Source organism: Solanum verrucosum, unplaced genomic scaffold (assembly GCF_900185275.1).
Source record: "Solanum verrucosum unplaced genomic scaffold, falcon-dt-bn FXZP01000009.1, whole genome shotgun sequence".
NCBI classification, from domain to species: domain Eukaryota; kingdom Viridiplantae; phylum Streptophyta; class Magnoliopsida; order Solanales; family Solanaceae; genus Solanum; species Solanum verrucosum.
In genome coordinates, this window is record NW_026020231.1 from 3,153,824 (window position 1) to 3,169,714 (window position 15,891).

General features: G+C 36.2%; 1 protein-coding gene across 4 annotated transcripts; it reads right to left on the reverse strand.

Annotated features, from left to right (window-relative positions):
- Positions 1-1,063: 1,063 nt before the first annotated feature.
- On the reverse strand, positions 1,064-14,495 carry LOC125832695 (uncharacterized). Of its 4 annotated transcripts, XM_049511904.1 has the most exons (18): positions 14,360-14,495; positions 14,216-14,261; positions 13,438-13,508; positions 12,364-12,658; positions 12,153-12,281; positions 11,811-12,018; positions 11,128-11,274; positions 8,885-8,959; positions 7,691-7,762; positions 6,675-6,746; positions 6,380-6,451; positions 6,164-6,235; positions 5,406-5,477; positions 4,979-5,050; positions 4,047-4,190; positions 2,540-2,611; positions 1,965-2,111; positions 1,064-1,606 (listed from the first exon to the last, which is right to left on the reverse strand). In XM_049511904.1, exons 4-18 carry the CDS (start codon positions 12,556-12,558, stop codon positions 1,422-1,424), a joined length of 1,734 nt encoding a protein of 577 aa, XP_049367861.1. In that variant the 5' UTR covers positions 12,559-12,658; positions 13,438-13,508; positions 14,216-14,261; positions 14,360-14,495; the 3' UTR covers positions 1,064-1,421. The 4 variants fall into 4 exon arrangements, with proteins under 4 accessions (XP_049367861.1, XP_049367862.1, XP_049367863.1 ...); XM_049511905.1 differs by lacking the exon at positions 13,438-13,508 and having other exon boundaries at positions 14,360-14,489; XM_049511906.1 differs by lacking the exon at positions 13,438-13,508 and having other exon boundaries at positions 14,204-14,261; positions 14,360-14,489.
- Positions 14,496-15,891: the final 1,396 nt, after the last annotated feature.

Consider the following 15,891-nt stretch of genomic DNA (forward strand, 5'->3'; position numbering starts at 1 on the left):
AAACCTTCAAATAGAGGTTCAACACTAGAAGAATACCAGAATGTGTCGTGATTGTCGAGAAGATGCCGGAGCAGTAAGCCAAAAACAGATATGCTGGACCAAACGCCAGCGAGTGGAAGACAGAAATGAGGTGCAGGTGGTGCGTGAGGTTCACTCGCTGCCACCTAGACCAGAGATGGAAAAAAATTCTCCTTCTATCTCTTCTTATGGTGCTGGTGAGATAAATTTGTCACTCCTAATGAGTGACCCAACCCTTTCTTAGGCTGCCAGGAAAAGATTCGAACTTCTAAAGAAATTTGATCCCTAGGCTGTGATACCATGTAATCTAATGAAAGAAGTTGTATTTATATTCATGAATATACAAGGTATTTATACAATTACAGGGAATCCTATAAAAGGAAATCAATCAAAGAAATTATTCTACAATAACTCTTATTACTGTAATATTCTACATCACTCTGTGATTTGTTACCATATTCTGTAACACACCAACATTATGCTTTCGGTTGTGGTAATCTATTTGCTACAGGACATAACTAGCTCAGTACTCTCCAACAATGATTAACTCTTCGCTGGTTATGTGAAGATGAACTAATGATATTAATGATGAAACTTACAGAATAGTAATGGGTATATTAGATATATAATGGACATTTCTAGAGTAACAGAAAACAAGTTCGAATTCTTTCGCTTATGAATCAACAATACAATTTAGTCTGTTGATTAAGACAACTGACAGAAATGCAAAATGAAGGTTTTGATATCAATATATGAATGCTTCAAAATGTGAACGAAAAAAATCATGCACAAGCGTTAGCAAGTGAAATATACAAAGTGAGATTTTGTGGTACGTCTCGTTGGTGGATAATATTGTTATTAAAACTATGCATAGTAATATCAAAGAATAGCACGTCATACAAGATTGAACCCACAATTGACACTAAGCACAAGGATACATCCATAGAATATTTATCCAAACAAAGTTCCTAGGTAATTGTTCATAAGCAACAGAAAAGGTAAAAACGCCAAGCATTTCACGAAATTGTTTTCCCACTTGCCAAGGAACATCTGAACCTTAGCCGAACATAAGCTTACTAAAGCCAAAACCTGATGGCGCAACACCAATTCAGAATTCAGAAGTGGTTGCTGTTTCTTACAAATATGTACAAAACCTATTTACCTACCCCCAGTGCCAAGGAAGCTTATCTACATTTTCCCTCATACTGAAGTGCCCAATACGAGAGAAGGCTTCATCTATGGCATGATGAAAAGATCGACCAAGATACACAGAAGAGTGGCATCTAGGCAAATCTGCAATACACATTATTTACAATTCAAAAAATGACATGATTTATTGTTGATCTATGTACAGCAGTTCCCTAGCACTGACTAGGTGATCAAAACAAGTATCCTTGCATCATCTATTCAGGCCTGTAGTTCACCAGATTTGAGAGCTCAGTTGACTGAAGTTTCCTGATGTCATTTGCAGTCACCTTGCAGGATTCCAAGGTAAGTGATTTCAAGTTCTTGAGTTGCTTCAAATGTTGCAACCCTGTACTTGTTACGCGAGAATTTGAAACATTCAGAGACACCAGCTGTGTCAACCCTGCATTTCAGTAAAGATAAAGCTGCTTCTGTTAGAAATTCAGAAGGAAAAAAAAAAAACTATAGACAGCAACTACTGTTCACTAAGTGGTAATGGATGCATGGTTTTGAAAAATTCTTTAAAATACTCGAGATTGGTACATCCATTGCTATAGCTGCATGGGATAAACAAAGGGAGGAAGAACTAAAGAAATTCCCAGCATTATCTCTAGTCTTATCCTCCCCCCAATTAACAAAAACTGGGGGGAGGATAAGACTAGAGATAATGTCATATGCCCTTTCTCCACACTTCTAAAATCAAAGGGAACAAACAAGCCCAAGCTACAGGGAAAGAAGCATAAATAGACATGAAACAATACCAGAAATCGCTTCCAAGCTCTTATCAGTCAGGTGACTGTTTTGAGAAAGATTCAGCAGTGTCAAGGACGTCAGGTCCTTGATGTTCTTTACACCAGCATCGGTTAAACCTCCTCCACAAATTTCCAGGGAACGCAGATTCTTAAAATCTATCAACAGATTTAATTGACCAGAACAATCATAGTCAGAATTGAAATGATTAAAAGTGATGAAATATACAGTCTGAATTACTCCAGATATAAAAGTATGGAATGTAATTTAGGATTCAATCAAAAAGAAAAGGGCGAAGGGGAGGGGAGCATGAACACTATGAAAAAGTAGAGCAGCATATCCGGATTAACATTTGTTTCACATGAATAACAAACCACCATTAGCCACAAGCAACGTGAATGAACTATTTGGCATATCCTTCATATTACCAGCAATAGCACTATAGTTAAAAGCCCACACCCTAAAGGAGGATAAACAGGATATAGGGGCAGGGCAGCAGGGGCAAAGGAAAGCTCCAAAAGTTCCACAGGATAGACTCAGATAGAAGGGAGATCCCCAAATGTTGCATAAAACTGATAAGACGTACATTGAAGATAGCTTGTTCCGGAATCAGTGATCCTAGCTCCAAAAAGGTCCAAGTGAGTTAGCCCAGTCAAGCCTGCATTTTATAGGAACCATACCGGACAAATCAATTCTAATAAACACAATTCATAATCTAGTAACATGAGCCCTCACATAGTTACCGCTTAAATTATGAAAGGGATCCCTTTAGGATATATGTAAGCATTAGCATGACACTACTATAATGCCTGAGAAGCAACCTATTTCAACAATTTTTAAGAACCATAAAGATATTCTTAGGCTTTCAAGTTCAACCAGTAAAAATTAATAGCTAAAAAGGAGAAGTTCTACAAAACGACTACTTAAGTACCAAGTGTCCAAGTGCCCAAAGAGAGGGGTTCCATTCAAGTGATGTCAAGGAGGATATTCACAAAGAGTCGAGGCAAAGGAATCCCACGACTTGCATTTGAGGTTGAAGAAGTGGGATGTCTTTGAAGAGATCAAAAACGGAGCTTACGAGGATTACAAGCTCCTTAATGGAGTTTGAAAGATGTAGATGACACAACAATTCACCCGGAGATGGGAGATGACATGGAAGATGACTTTAGAGACTCTTAGATGTCCAGGAGATGGGAGATGTCTTGGACCACCAAAAGATGAGTTTAGAGGCTCTTAGATGTCCAGGACTTTTACCTGTTGCCAGAGAAGCGCCAGCTCAATGACCTGAAAGATGTAGAATGACCAGCATCTCAACTTTTCCCTAATCAACCTGACTAGCTGACATGTTGATATTACCTTTGTTTTGGACTTCCTATAAATCGTTCCTTTCAACATTAGTTGGGAGAATGTTTTGAATCTTAAACTTGTGGGGCAAGGTAGACCTCTATGCTCTTCAGTGTCTTATCAAAAAGTTTACACGCGAGTGATTTGCTTGTATGTCTTCTTCTTCGCTTTGTACCTTTAGTTCATTTGATAGAGATTTAATAGGTAACTAATTTTATTAATATTAACTTTCATCTATTTCCCATACTTGGGATCTTTGATGTCAATTTTATCTTAATATATTACATTTTCCATCCTTTCCCTTTCTTTTTAAATTCTTGTAAATTTGGGTGTTGACACAATATTGATTGACGAGACACACGACGGAGTCAACAATAGGTGGGAGGGTTGGAGCAGGCCCTAGAGTTCAAAAGATTCAGGTTGAGCAGGAATACTATTCAAAATTCTAGGGCCCGCTCCAATAATATAGGAGCTTGTGCATTGTTGGGCATAGTTAGATCATGTTCAAAATTGTTTAGGATATTGAGATCCTTGTTTCATTTGAAAAAATTAGAGTACATTTGCCACATTCTTTCCAAAATCCGCAGCTAATTTTGAGAAGAAATTCTGCACCGTTTTGATTGCAAAGTTCTTGGTCTCAAGTTAACTTTGAGCTAATTCTTGCTTCAACATGTCGACTTTGAGACCTCATGAGGAAAAAAATTGAGATGAAAGTGACACCAACGCTACCATTATGGTAACATTCTTACTTGTAAGTGCTGCAAGCCCACTATCGGTTATTTGGCGTGCGTCCAAATTGAGCGACCTCAAAGAGGATAGCCCACAGAGCTTCTTTAGACCACTGTCCGTGACAACAGTAAAGGACAGATTTAAGCTCTCTAGGTTCCTTAACCCTGCACATTAAAAAAGCAATCAAATTGCATAGCACAAAACGCAAAGCAGCGTCCATTTCTCTGATCGTGACATATGCTTTGCCAAAAGGTACTCCCACAAAGAGTAGAGTTCAATGTTATCCCATAAACTAGTATCTATTCACATTCTCCATGGCAATACAGAGTGGATTTAGATGGACTTAAAGGAACCAAACCAATTCAGAAATCCTTAAGTCATAACATTCAAGTTTCAATAGCCATTGTCACTACTCTCAATCTGCTTCATGCAGCTTCGACAACAGAAATCATGGAACAGGTTTTGTTCCAAGAAAGTTCACCCAGATTTGGTTTCGAAGGAATTATCTTGAATTATTGTAGACATCTTTTATGCTTGAAGAAAGACCAAAGTCGGTGCAGCCATAATCCAATTTAACTCTAGACTATAGCCAACTAATTATCTAATCTCTCTCTCTTCTTTTTTTTACCCTCCCTAGGAGCTCCCACCCCTTTTTGCTCCCTTGGTGACTCAAACTCGCAACCTTTGGGTTGGAAGTGAGGGGTGCTTACCATCCGAGCAACTCCCTCTCGTCTATCTAATCTCTCTTGGCTTTACCTAAACAAAATTTATTGTGACCTGGTTCACCCTAAAAAGCAAAGTAGAAAAAGAAAATTAAGACACAATCATCTCATCAGAAGTGGGATGAAACCCAGTCCAGCCCAGTTCTTGAATTTCTGAAAGCTTCAACCGAATGAAGAAGAACCAGAGTACAGTTCAAATTTCTACAATAAGCACAAGGCACAAGAGAAACCTGAGAGATGACGGATCCCATTGTTTCCAACTTCAGTGTCAGACAACTCCAAACTCTTCAGGCGATGAAGACCTGAAACAGAGAATAGCAAAAAAGAGGGAAATTAGAAATAGAATAGCTGGAACTACACAAGTCGTAGAACAAAATTACGGAGAACTTATGCATAAATTGACCTAAAGAATTGGTCAAGATATCTATCTATTTAAAAAGGCATAAGATTGTTACCAGATAAGGATAACAGAAAAATACTCTCCAGGGCAAGCAATCACAACTAACATTCAGTTTCCCTTTTTAGTTGACACATTAAAGAAGTTTCAATAATATTATTTTGTGAACGTTGTTTATAAATCAATTGATGTGAGGACTAGTAAAAGTCTAACTAGTTTGAAATGAGGCACCGTTGACTGATACTGAGTGAAACACTGACCTGACAAATAAATCAGCCCTTCATCTCTAATCCTACATGAGTCCAGGTTCAAGCTCTCCAAGTATGACAAACCTGCTCAAAGCAAGACAAAAGCTTGTAAAAATTTATATCATCAGAACTATATGCTTTTGTTTCCTTTTTGACAGGTAAAATCCAACTTAAAAACCTCATGCTAATTAAGTTCAGCACCAAAGACACCATTAGACTTGATGTTCGGTCTGTTAACCCCATAAAATAGTAACTTACATGACTACAAAAGAGAAGATAATGAGGATGGCAGAGTGGGGCAGGCGGAGTACAAATCCCACCATTATCACCCCATTAGTTGCTCTGCGCAAGTCATACCAGTTTAATGAAGAAACTAGCAATCCCGTTTCTCCTCCATTTTTGGGTCATGGAAGGAGAAGCGGCTGCTAGCCAATTTACAGTTCAACAATCAATCATACTTCCTCACTCAGAACTAAGACATGATCCATGAACCAGAAGGCATACAAATTTTTCAAATGGCATCCACAATCCCTAACCACCTTGTATATCCATTCAAAATCGCCACACAACAACTCAGTAAAGTTATTATCCATCCTTGGGACAATCATAACCAACCATCATTTACATTCAACCTATGAAACTAGAAATAGAGTTCTCCAGAAAAGAACACTGGATTTTATTCCATCAAGTGACATTACACCCTACAGTGGAACCAGAAGAAGCAGGGAATGTCCCAACTAAGTGAAAGAAGTACACAAAAACAAGATTACCTTTCAGGTGCACAAGAATGGCATCTGTGATCTCATTGAATCCCAAATTCAGCACTTTCAAGCTCTGCAAACCTACAAACGAACGGCAAATGATGTAGACAAGTAAAATTCAATTTTAGAATATCATGATCAGAATGAAATCAATGAATCACGACTCTAAAAAGATATGCCAAATTAAATGATAAGAGCAGATAGATTAATAAAATATGAACTCACTTGAAAACTTCTCACATCCATCATCAGTCAAACAACATCTGCTCAGGTTTAAATATAGCAGAGAATGAAGATCTGCAGCAACAGCAAAAGGAGATGTCACAAACCAAACTAAAAGATGAAAAGGTGGCAGAGGACACAAGCATTTTCCACAATAGAGGATTTCTCAGATTTGGGAAAGCCTCCTCACTACTGTGATTTTAACATTGATAAGACTTGTAAAACACGTTGCCAGGTCATAACTGATACCCTGGTGATGCTATTTTTCCAATACAATTTAGTTTCATTGAGACAATACCAGAGAGAGACTCCAGGCACGCTGCAGTAACAGGGCAACCCTCCATATTCAACAGAGTAAGCTTTTCTAGAGCTGACCAAGAGCAAAAGAAACAACAAAAGTTTCATTACGAGAGCCTACATGTCTTGCCATGAATAAGGAAAAAAAAATTAGTGCAGAATAACCACATATGTAGCAGGGAAAATGGAATGAAGATACGTGCTCTGCCTGTCTCTATTCAATTTGTCATGTAGCAAATGGAATCCTTAAATAGACCAGAAAAATAAACATGAACTCCCAGTCTGCGTAAATCCTACCCTCCCCAGACCCCATGTGTGGGATTACACTAGGTATGTTGTTGTTAGAGATCCTAGAATGCACAGGTCTAAGCTTGATATACAGACCCGATAATTGATAAAATTATAGTGAAAGACCTCTATATGCCTGCATTTATATAATATTTCTCCAAGATTACACTTGAAGCTATTCTAAGGCAGTAATTAAACCTTGGGTGGTTGAAACCTTGCACTAAGACAAAATGCAGGGTTACCTCTTAACACTTTAATAACACGAAAAAGAGAACTTATATTTTCAGGAGCAAAAAACAGATATTATCAATATTTTTCACAAGGATACCATCTACCCAAGTAGCAAGTAGTCTACAAGGATTTCATTCAGATATCATCGAAAGGGAGAAGATGTAACCCTCTCAGGTACCACATAGTCCTTGCTGGTATAGATTCATCAGTTTTACTACAACTAAAAATAAAGCATAAACTAAGACTATTAGCAGAAACAGACTAAAGCACTTAATGAAGATAAACATTAGATAGTTCAATACCGAATGGCCAACTCCCAAACCCCACATAGAAATACCTTAAATTCCAATCCTAACTTGGGGTAATAATCAGATGGGACCTTATAGGCCCAGAACTGCTAGATTGAAAGAAAAGGATATCCCTTTGTCATCTCCATCTAGGAAGGGCATGGGACACTAGGCGAGAACAAACATTATTCCAGATGGAAAGAGTATGTACCTTTCAGAAAAGAAACACCATAATCTGTGACTTTACTGGATGAAATTTGCAATCCTTTCAGATTTGTCAGGCCTGAAATACACAAAGCAACTTTATGACTAGGAAGTACAAACACAATAATTCACCACAAATATTATACAAGTAAAAAGCTCAAAGCTCGCTGACTTCCTCTCTATCTCATGAAAAGTCAACTTTTTGGGCATGATGGGTGATAATTAGTTTCCACTATCACAAGGGAAGAAAACTAAAGAGCAGTAACACTGGTCTCCAAGGTTTGCATCCACTTCATACACAATAATTCAGCACAAATATTTACAAGTAGAAAGCTCGCCGACTTTCCTCTCTATCTCACGAAAAATTTAGCTTTATGTGCATGATGTGTTATCTCAAGTGATTATTAATTTTCACCATCACAAAGAATGAAAACTAAAGAGTAGTAACACTGGTTCTCCAAGGTTTGCATCCACCTCTACCATGAAACAAAGTGCAATATTGCTTGCCAAAAAGCAGAACAGTGCAATATTGTAACCGCGCAACTTTGTGTTTTTGCAAGGATTAATACCAAAAGACTTGGACAAGGAGCATCTCAGAGGGAAATCAAGCAGTTCTCCTAAAAAAAATTGTCCACTTTCTTCTATTCGAAACAGCTTTACTTACTGTTGCTATATCCAAAAAGACCCGTTTCTGGTCGGAAAGAAATGAATACCCCCATAAACATATCACAAAAGTTGAGGTGAAATATCAAAACCACTATGCTACTATCACTTATAAGGATTAAGAAAGAATATCATTGACGTTCCAAATGCAGATGTACAGCATGGAAAATAAGACACTATCATAAAAGTAGATACAAACTTTCCAATATAATTTACCTTTATAAAAAAAAAAAAAAAACTTTCCAATATAATTTCTTTTGAAGATAAAAACTTGTCAATATAATTCTGCTCCTGCCTTAATATATAGATAGAAGCACCTATCCAACAGAAACTCGCATACTTAAAGACCTGTTATGTTTTCCGATTTGACAAAGCATATGCATTGACAGAGGGTGTCCACAGGATGCTCGGACTTTCAGTAATAGCAGCCATATCTAAAGGCTTGATTTCAGCGCACCTTTTGTCGAATTATTTCCCCAATTTACTGCCTTCTAGTTCACATAGACATTAGGTTAATAGCAGAACCAGGCAGACATACCTGCAAGAGGTTTCATATCCGAATCCGTGATGCAATTGCAACAGTTGATGTTAAGAGATTCAAGCTTTGCTAGACCTGCCACAAATAAAAATCTTAGGATCACGTTGAGTATATTTCTACAGAGAAACCTAGAGGAGGAAACCATGGTTTTGCTAAAATTAAATATATGGCCCGTCTGGCCATGAGAATTTTTCACCAACTTCCTAACTTCTTTTTACTTTATTTGAAAATCAACATTTGGTCATGGAAAATATTTGTAATAGTATGTAGTAGCTCGTGTATGGGATCTTATCTATGATATTATGTGTATCTATTTTGACATATTATTTTTCTTTTTTTAGAAAGTTAACTGTTTGAGATATTATTCTTTTAGAACAGATTTATCAGTATGTTTCAGGTAAATTAGTCTAGTTGGGTAATTTTGCTAGTTTTTAGATGTGAATTAATAGTTAAAAGCCCCTTTAGACTTGGCACACTTCACTAAATGCACACTTAAACTATGAGAAGTCTTAATTATCCCCTCAAACATGGATTTTTGGAACTAATTACCCCCACCCCATAAACTATGAGAAGTCTTAATTACCCCCTCAAATTCTCAAAATTCTCTAGAAAAAGTACACCAAACATAACTACACCTTCAAAAATCCCAAATAAAATGAAAAAAATAAAATCATGCCAAAATGCCCATAGTGTGTGAAGAAGATTTGGTACAATTCGTAGAGAATAATACGCTTGTGATTCTCTACTCTCTAGTATCTTCTTGCATTAATGAGCGAACATCAAGGGGTATAATTTGGGTTATATTTGTGTTATTGTTGTTAATCATTTGCAAGTAATTTCAGTGATTTATTTGAAAACTCACTTATGTGTTCTGTGATATGTAGGCAAACTGTTAACTCAAGCATTTAAATTGTAAACTCAAGTGTTAGAACACAAAGGTGAAAAGCCCGATCAAAAAGCAAAATATATCGAAGCAAGGTACTTGACACGTAAAGGAGATATTGTTTTAAGTCAAGTAGCAATAAGTAATTAAGATTCAAGCAAGAGATATTAGGAATTAGATTTTGGACTTGGAGCAACAAATCAAGAACTACTTGACTCAACTTTAACAGAGCACAACTCTCAATCAATAAAGAACTTGATCATACTTCTTAAAAAGTCAAACAACCACAGCACACTCTTGAGATCCAAAATAAGAAACATGTAGAAAGCTAACCTAATCAGTTTTATATTACCATCATAAAGTCGATTATTCTGCAGTTAACCAAATCTTACACCCAATATCAGTCGCATCATATTTATATAAAGAACAAGAAACTTTTAGGATTGAGATAGGCTCAAGATCCATTTATAACATGGTATCAGAGCAGGCAGAGGTCTCGCTTCCTGCCATTATCAAAAAGAATTTCCACATAGTCGGCCCATGAAAAAAGAGCTGGTCTCACACATAGGAAGGCGTGCTGAGAATATAATTTAGTAAAAGAAAGTGTACTATATGCGTACAATAGCTTGTGGTCTGCCCTTCTCCGGACTCACACTTAGCGAGACTTAATGCACTAGTGGGAACTTAATGCACCAAGTTGTCCTTTCAAAGACTCTATGCCAGTTTCAATAAAAAAAGTATAATATCTCTAATGGCTTAAGCTTTTAGATAACATGACCACACACTTCACACGATACCAGAGTAGGATCCATCCCAATTACTATGCACTGATGTTGGACCCCAATATTAAATTGCCCATGCAACAGATGTTCAAACCTGCGCGTGAGGTGGGATGTTGAAGAGTCCCACATTGGATGAAAAAAGGATGGGTGATTCCTTATATACTCTGGCAATCCTCCCCTCTTAAGCTAGCTTTTGGAATTTAGTTAATCCCAAGATCCATTTATTTACCATTTCAAATTAGATTTGATATTTTATTGATTGCTAAATGGAAAGGACTACCCTACACTAGATATATACAACTGGTTTCAGATTCTTCTCCAAAAATCCTATATGATTATGATCCATATATACACAGAGAAATAATGCCTAATGGTAAAAGAAAATGGAGCTTGAACTGTCATGCAGGAATTTTAGTTATTCTTAGTGTTGGAAGCAAGAATTTCAACAACCAAATTAAAACCGCAAAGTTTTCATGGGAAGTATAACTGCAACAAAACTTTGGCTTTTCAAGCTTGAAACTGCGGAGGGTGCTGAATAAACTATAGATAGTGGAGCACCATTAGAGAGAAGAACAAACCTTTAAGATGAACCATTCCCCCATGAATTTTTGGGCACCTCTCCAAATCTAGTTTCGCCAAGTTAATTAGCCCAGACAACGCACTCATCCCTTGAGCAGTGAGTGTATTATTCCTCCTAAAACTCACCGTTGTCAAGTTTGTTAGACCTGAAATTGTTGTGTATTAGCAGAGATTTCACAAATACAAAAGGAAAAGGATTATTATGGTGGGTGGGGAGGGGGGTATAATTGGATCATAATATTCTAACAGATTTGTGCAGATAGCATTTGTATTTGTAAAGCAGCACAAGTGAATATAAAACCAAATGAATAAAAGGGTCTATCTATAAAATAATTTGTAAGGCGACCACATGCAACTTTGAAATCAAACCGATACATCTTTTTTAGATTATGCAGCTCAAAAAGTACTCAGTATTACTATGGAAAAACTTAAGTAAATCAATCTTATCCTGCAAAGTTTATCAACAACTAGATCCACTAGAAAATATAACAGCCCAGTTTCATCCAGCAGTTCCAAGGAGTAAGACTTCCATCTTTTAACTTTATGCCTTTTTAAGTTTTGCTCCTTTCATTTTCTGTCCTCTCCCTATCACTGCTAAAGGAGTTGTGCTTTAAATGAGCTCTCTTCGGCTTAACTACATTCCTCCCGTAAGACAGCACATCATAGGAGAGAGAATGTTTACCACTAATATTTTCCACCCCGCAGTCGGTAATCTGGTCACAATAATTAAGATTTAGCGCTTGCAAATTTTTGCAATCTTTGAGATTAGTCAGTCCTGGATCTGTGACATCAGACCCCGACAGATCTAGGGAAAGTAGAGATGAACCCTGTGAAGAGATAACATCTATCCAACAGTCGTTAAGACCAGGATATTCTCCCATATTCAGATCCTGTAATGCAAAAATCACTTCATCAAGAGTTCGTCTGACCTCAAAGTCACATAAAAGAATCAGATGCCTCAACACCCCTTGTATGGTAGTTCTACTCTATTTTAGACAAAACAAGCGTGCAGTCGTGCAGATACCTGAAGAGCACAATCTCTAAATGCTTCGAGAGAGACATCTGTAAGACGCTGCAAGCAAACCAATTCATCGAAGATCTGCTGACTTATATCCCTAGGCAATACAGAGAAGGTACTGTATTTATCGATGTCCTGTAACAGAAGTGCAGGAGAAATCAGATCGTAAAATAGAGGCCAGGTTCGCCTGATAAATCATTTTAATGGGAAGACATACTTCACAGACTCTATGAATACACAATTCCATGAGAGATGGGCATTTTCCTCTTCCCTGTTTAGCATCTGCTCCTCGAGAAAATGAAGTTCCCAACCATTTTGAACTTGCACTTTTGGAGTACCGTCCAGAAACTCCTCTGTGTAGGCTATCCTCACTGACCTGCTGATCACGCTTCCTAGAACATGCTCCTCCCATTTTATATAGTGTTGGACTTTCTTTATGTCAGAAAAAATGAAGATTATAGCTGGAGCGGCAATCCATGGGGTCTACTAAATTTCAGGTTGCCTCTGATACCCTGCAAGCCAACAAAACCATAAAAGCCTTAAGACTGATGTCCAGAGACCAATTATGCAAGTGAATTAAGGCATAAGCTTAAAACTAGAAACGATGGGACACATAATTGTGGATCAATAAGGCAATAAGCAGCCATATCAGCACCTGCAGGATGATGACAAAATCATGCACATCTTAAGAGAACCCATAAAAATGACTATACCAGCATATTAATATTTGCATATGTATAGATACAGGCACCAACATCTGGTGAGACTGTACAATTCTAAAGGTCACTGGATAACATTGTCTAAAAATAAAGAAGAACAAACTCTCAAAGACTTATTCGAGTGATTGCATGATGCAGACTTTTGCCAAAACAAAGGGACATGTTATTCCCGATTTATCTTTTACTGATAAGTTGCAATGGAGTCCTATTTCTCACTCTAGATGTACCTAAATAAAACCAAATGACTTTCAAGAAATTTCAAGCACTCTGCCAAAGATGATGGCCCAAGAATAGATGAGAACCAGAAAGCTACAAACATACGCCCAAAAGTGAGAACACGAGGAAGAGAAACATAACAAAGTCGCACATACTAGAGCTGCTCACTCACAGAACACAAGGAAGAGCATTTAGACATCAACAGAGTACTCAGACCATGAAACGTAACTGCAAACTCACGATATATGTTAAGTCCAAAGTTTGATATTACCACATAAAAGCAACTAGCTGCTTATTTGGACACTCCTAAAGCAGGAAACATCATATTAAAAAATGAAAAAGACTGGTCATATTACCCCAAATGAATGAGTTCACACTATTTTGCCTTTGTTGACAAAACCTCCAGTACACAGAAATGTTACAACAACTGCATTAAAAAGAATGTTTACCATTCATGAAATACTTCTAGATTACAGTCTGGCGTATTTTTCATAAAATTTTCCATGCGATTTCAACCAATCAAAACCACATACACATATAGAATCATGTTAGATATAACGTATTTCTGTGTAAATATGTATACTAAGGACAACTCAATTTCCCCTTTTCACTAAATATAAATTGTTTCACAGTAACTCAGAGAAACATCAAGCTGCAAACTTATTCAATCACCCACTAACTTAACAGATTAGTATTTAGGTGTTGATTAAAGTCTGGAAAACCCATTTTAGCACGTTTCAGATCAAATAAAGCTCAAGGTTCATTGTGAGAGAACATTATTTTTGTCTCTTCGCCTTCTCCTTTTTTTCCTTACCTACCTCCTAATTTACATTTTTTAAGCGTAACGATACCTTGCACTCACAGTTGGATGATTAGTCCAGAAGGAAACATCTCCCAAAAAATTACTCCTATTAAATTGAAACATAATTAGCAGACTAAATCCAGCTAATTAATAAAACACAATATACAGTATTTGATAGCAGATATTCGTATATGCACCTGAAAATACATCGCCAAAATCAAGCTAAACACACAGAAAAGAAGATGATTATAAAGAATTGAACGGGAAAAAGTAGAGAAATTCCATCAACACTACTAACAGAAAGCCGATGACAATATTACATCAAAACTCACACGAGACTTGTATTCCGATACTTGAAAACTCGCCAGTGTTCCGATTCTGGAAGCGGAAAAAGGAGAAAAAAATTAACAGAAGATCATCAACTCATCAGACGATGAATTATATGAAATTGAATAAACAGAAGTAGAAAATCAAACCTTCACGTCTCGATCATCTTAACGATCACTCTTCATGGAAACTGTTGAGAGAAAGGAAAATGGAGGAGATGAGAGTAGGAAGGAACTGGAAAGTGGAAGAAGTAGAAGAAGCGTCAAGCCGAACCAGAGTCCGAACCAACTGATTAGATCCACGTGTAAGGAAATTAGGTTTGGTTAAGGCGCTGTGTAGGGATGAGATAAGACAGAAGGCGATCGGGGAGGGTCGGTGTGGGTCCCATGGATAGTTTTTATTCTTTTTAGTTTTGCTTTATCCACTTGAGTCCGATCGGGTCCCACTTATTGGAAGATAGTGTACGCAATGTTTTTTTCCATTACTACTATTAAGTGTAAAAGTTTTCTTAAATGCCTTTCTTAATCCTGGGTCCTTCGGCCGGACTTGTAATTAAATCTTATCTTATTCAATCATAATCATGATTTATAAGCAATCAATTTGTTAAGAATCATACGCCATTCTAATCATGAATTTAACTCATATATACTGCTCACTTCATTTCAAACTTGACAGCTCTTTAAAAATAATACTCTTTCTATCCTTTTTCACTTGTTCAAAATTTTTTCAATTTAGAAAGAATAATTTTTGTTTATCTATTTTACTCTTAATTTATTAATATTATGTTAATGTGTTTGAAAAATATAAAGAATAAAAATATTTGGGAAGTAATAAGAATAAAATGATAAACTCATTAATCAATATTTTTTTGATAGGCGTGTCAAGTCAAAATTTTGACAAGTAGCTAAATGAATATTTTATTAATATTTATATTAATTATAATGTATAATTTTAATTTTAATTGTCCATATGCATACGTAGTTGTTATTTTCATTTACAAAAGTCAATTTAATTATTTTTTTAAAATTTAATCAAATTAGGTCCATCAAAAATTAAAACTTAGCTATTAAAAATATACCAAAAATGCTATTTATATTTATTTATTTATTCCTCATGTCAGTACAATAAAGAGTACATTGTAAAATAGCAATAATGAAAAGTTCCACCTAAATGAGAACATTAGAAAGTAATGTATTTTGTTGTCAAAACTGTATATTTCACTTATTATTAAAAAAAAAATACGTGTATTTTTTTAAAATGTAACTCTTAAGTGAATTTAATTATTTTAAAGTGTTACCAACCCCTAACCCCGACAGTTGGCCCATTAATAGACAATGTTTATCCTAATTGCAGACAGCTCTTGAGAATTTCTTCTTATTAATATCCTTCCGTACCAAAAATAAAATTAAATTGCACTTTTGTCCTTATATTTTGTGTTGGTCATTATTTTGTTTAATAAGGTAAATAACTTTTTATAAAGCATGAATTATACTATTACTATATAAGAAGAGGGAATAACTACTATATAAGAAGTCAACATGTGTTCCAATAAGAAGAGGGAATAACCAATATATTTATAAAAAAAAATGACATATATTTTACTATATAAGAAGCGGGAATAACTACTATATAAGAAGTCAACATGTGTTCCAATAAGAAGAAGGAATAACTACTATATAAA

What these genes read in the sequence shown, in the direction of transcription:
- LOC125832695 (XM_049511904.1), bottom strand. Translation starts at nt 12,558, where the DNA reads ATGGGAGGAGCATGTTCTAGGAAGCGTGATCAGCAGGTCAGTGAGGAT. An exon ending in AGGGCTGATTTATTTGTCAG is followed by an intron (nt 5,051 to 5,405) that starts GTCAGTGTTTCA and finishes TCTCTGTTTCAG; the next exon opens with GTCTTCATCGCCTGAAGAGT. An exon ending in TGGGATCCGTCATCTCTCAG is followed by an intron (nt 4,191 to 4,978) that starts GTTTCTCTTGTG and finishes TTTAATGTGCAG; the next exon opens with GGTTAAGGAACCTAGAGAGC.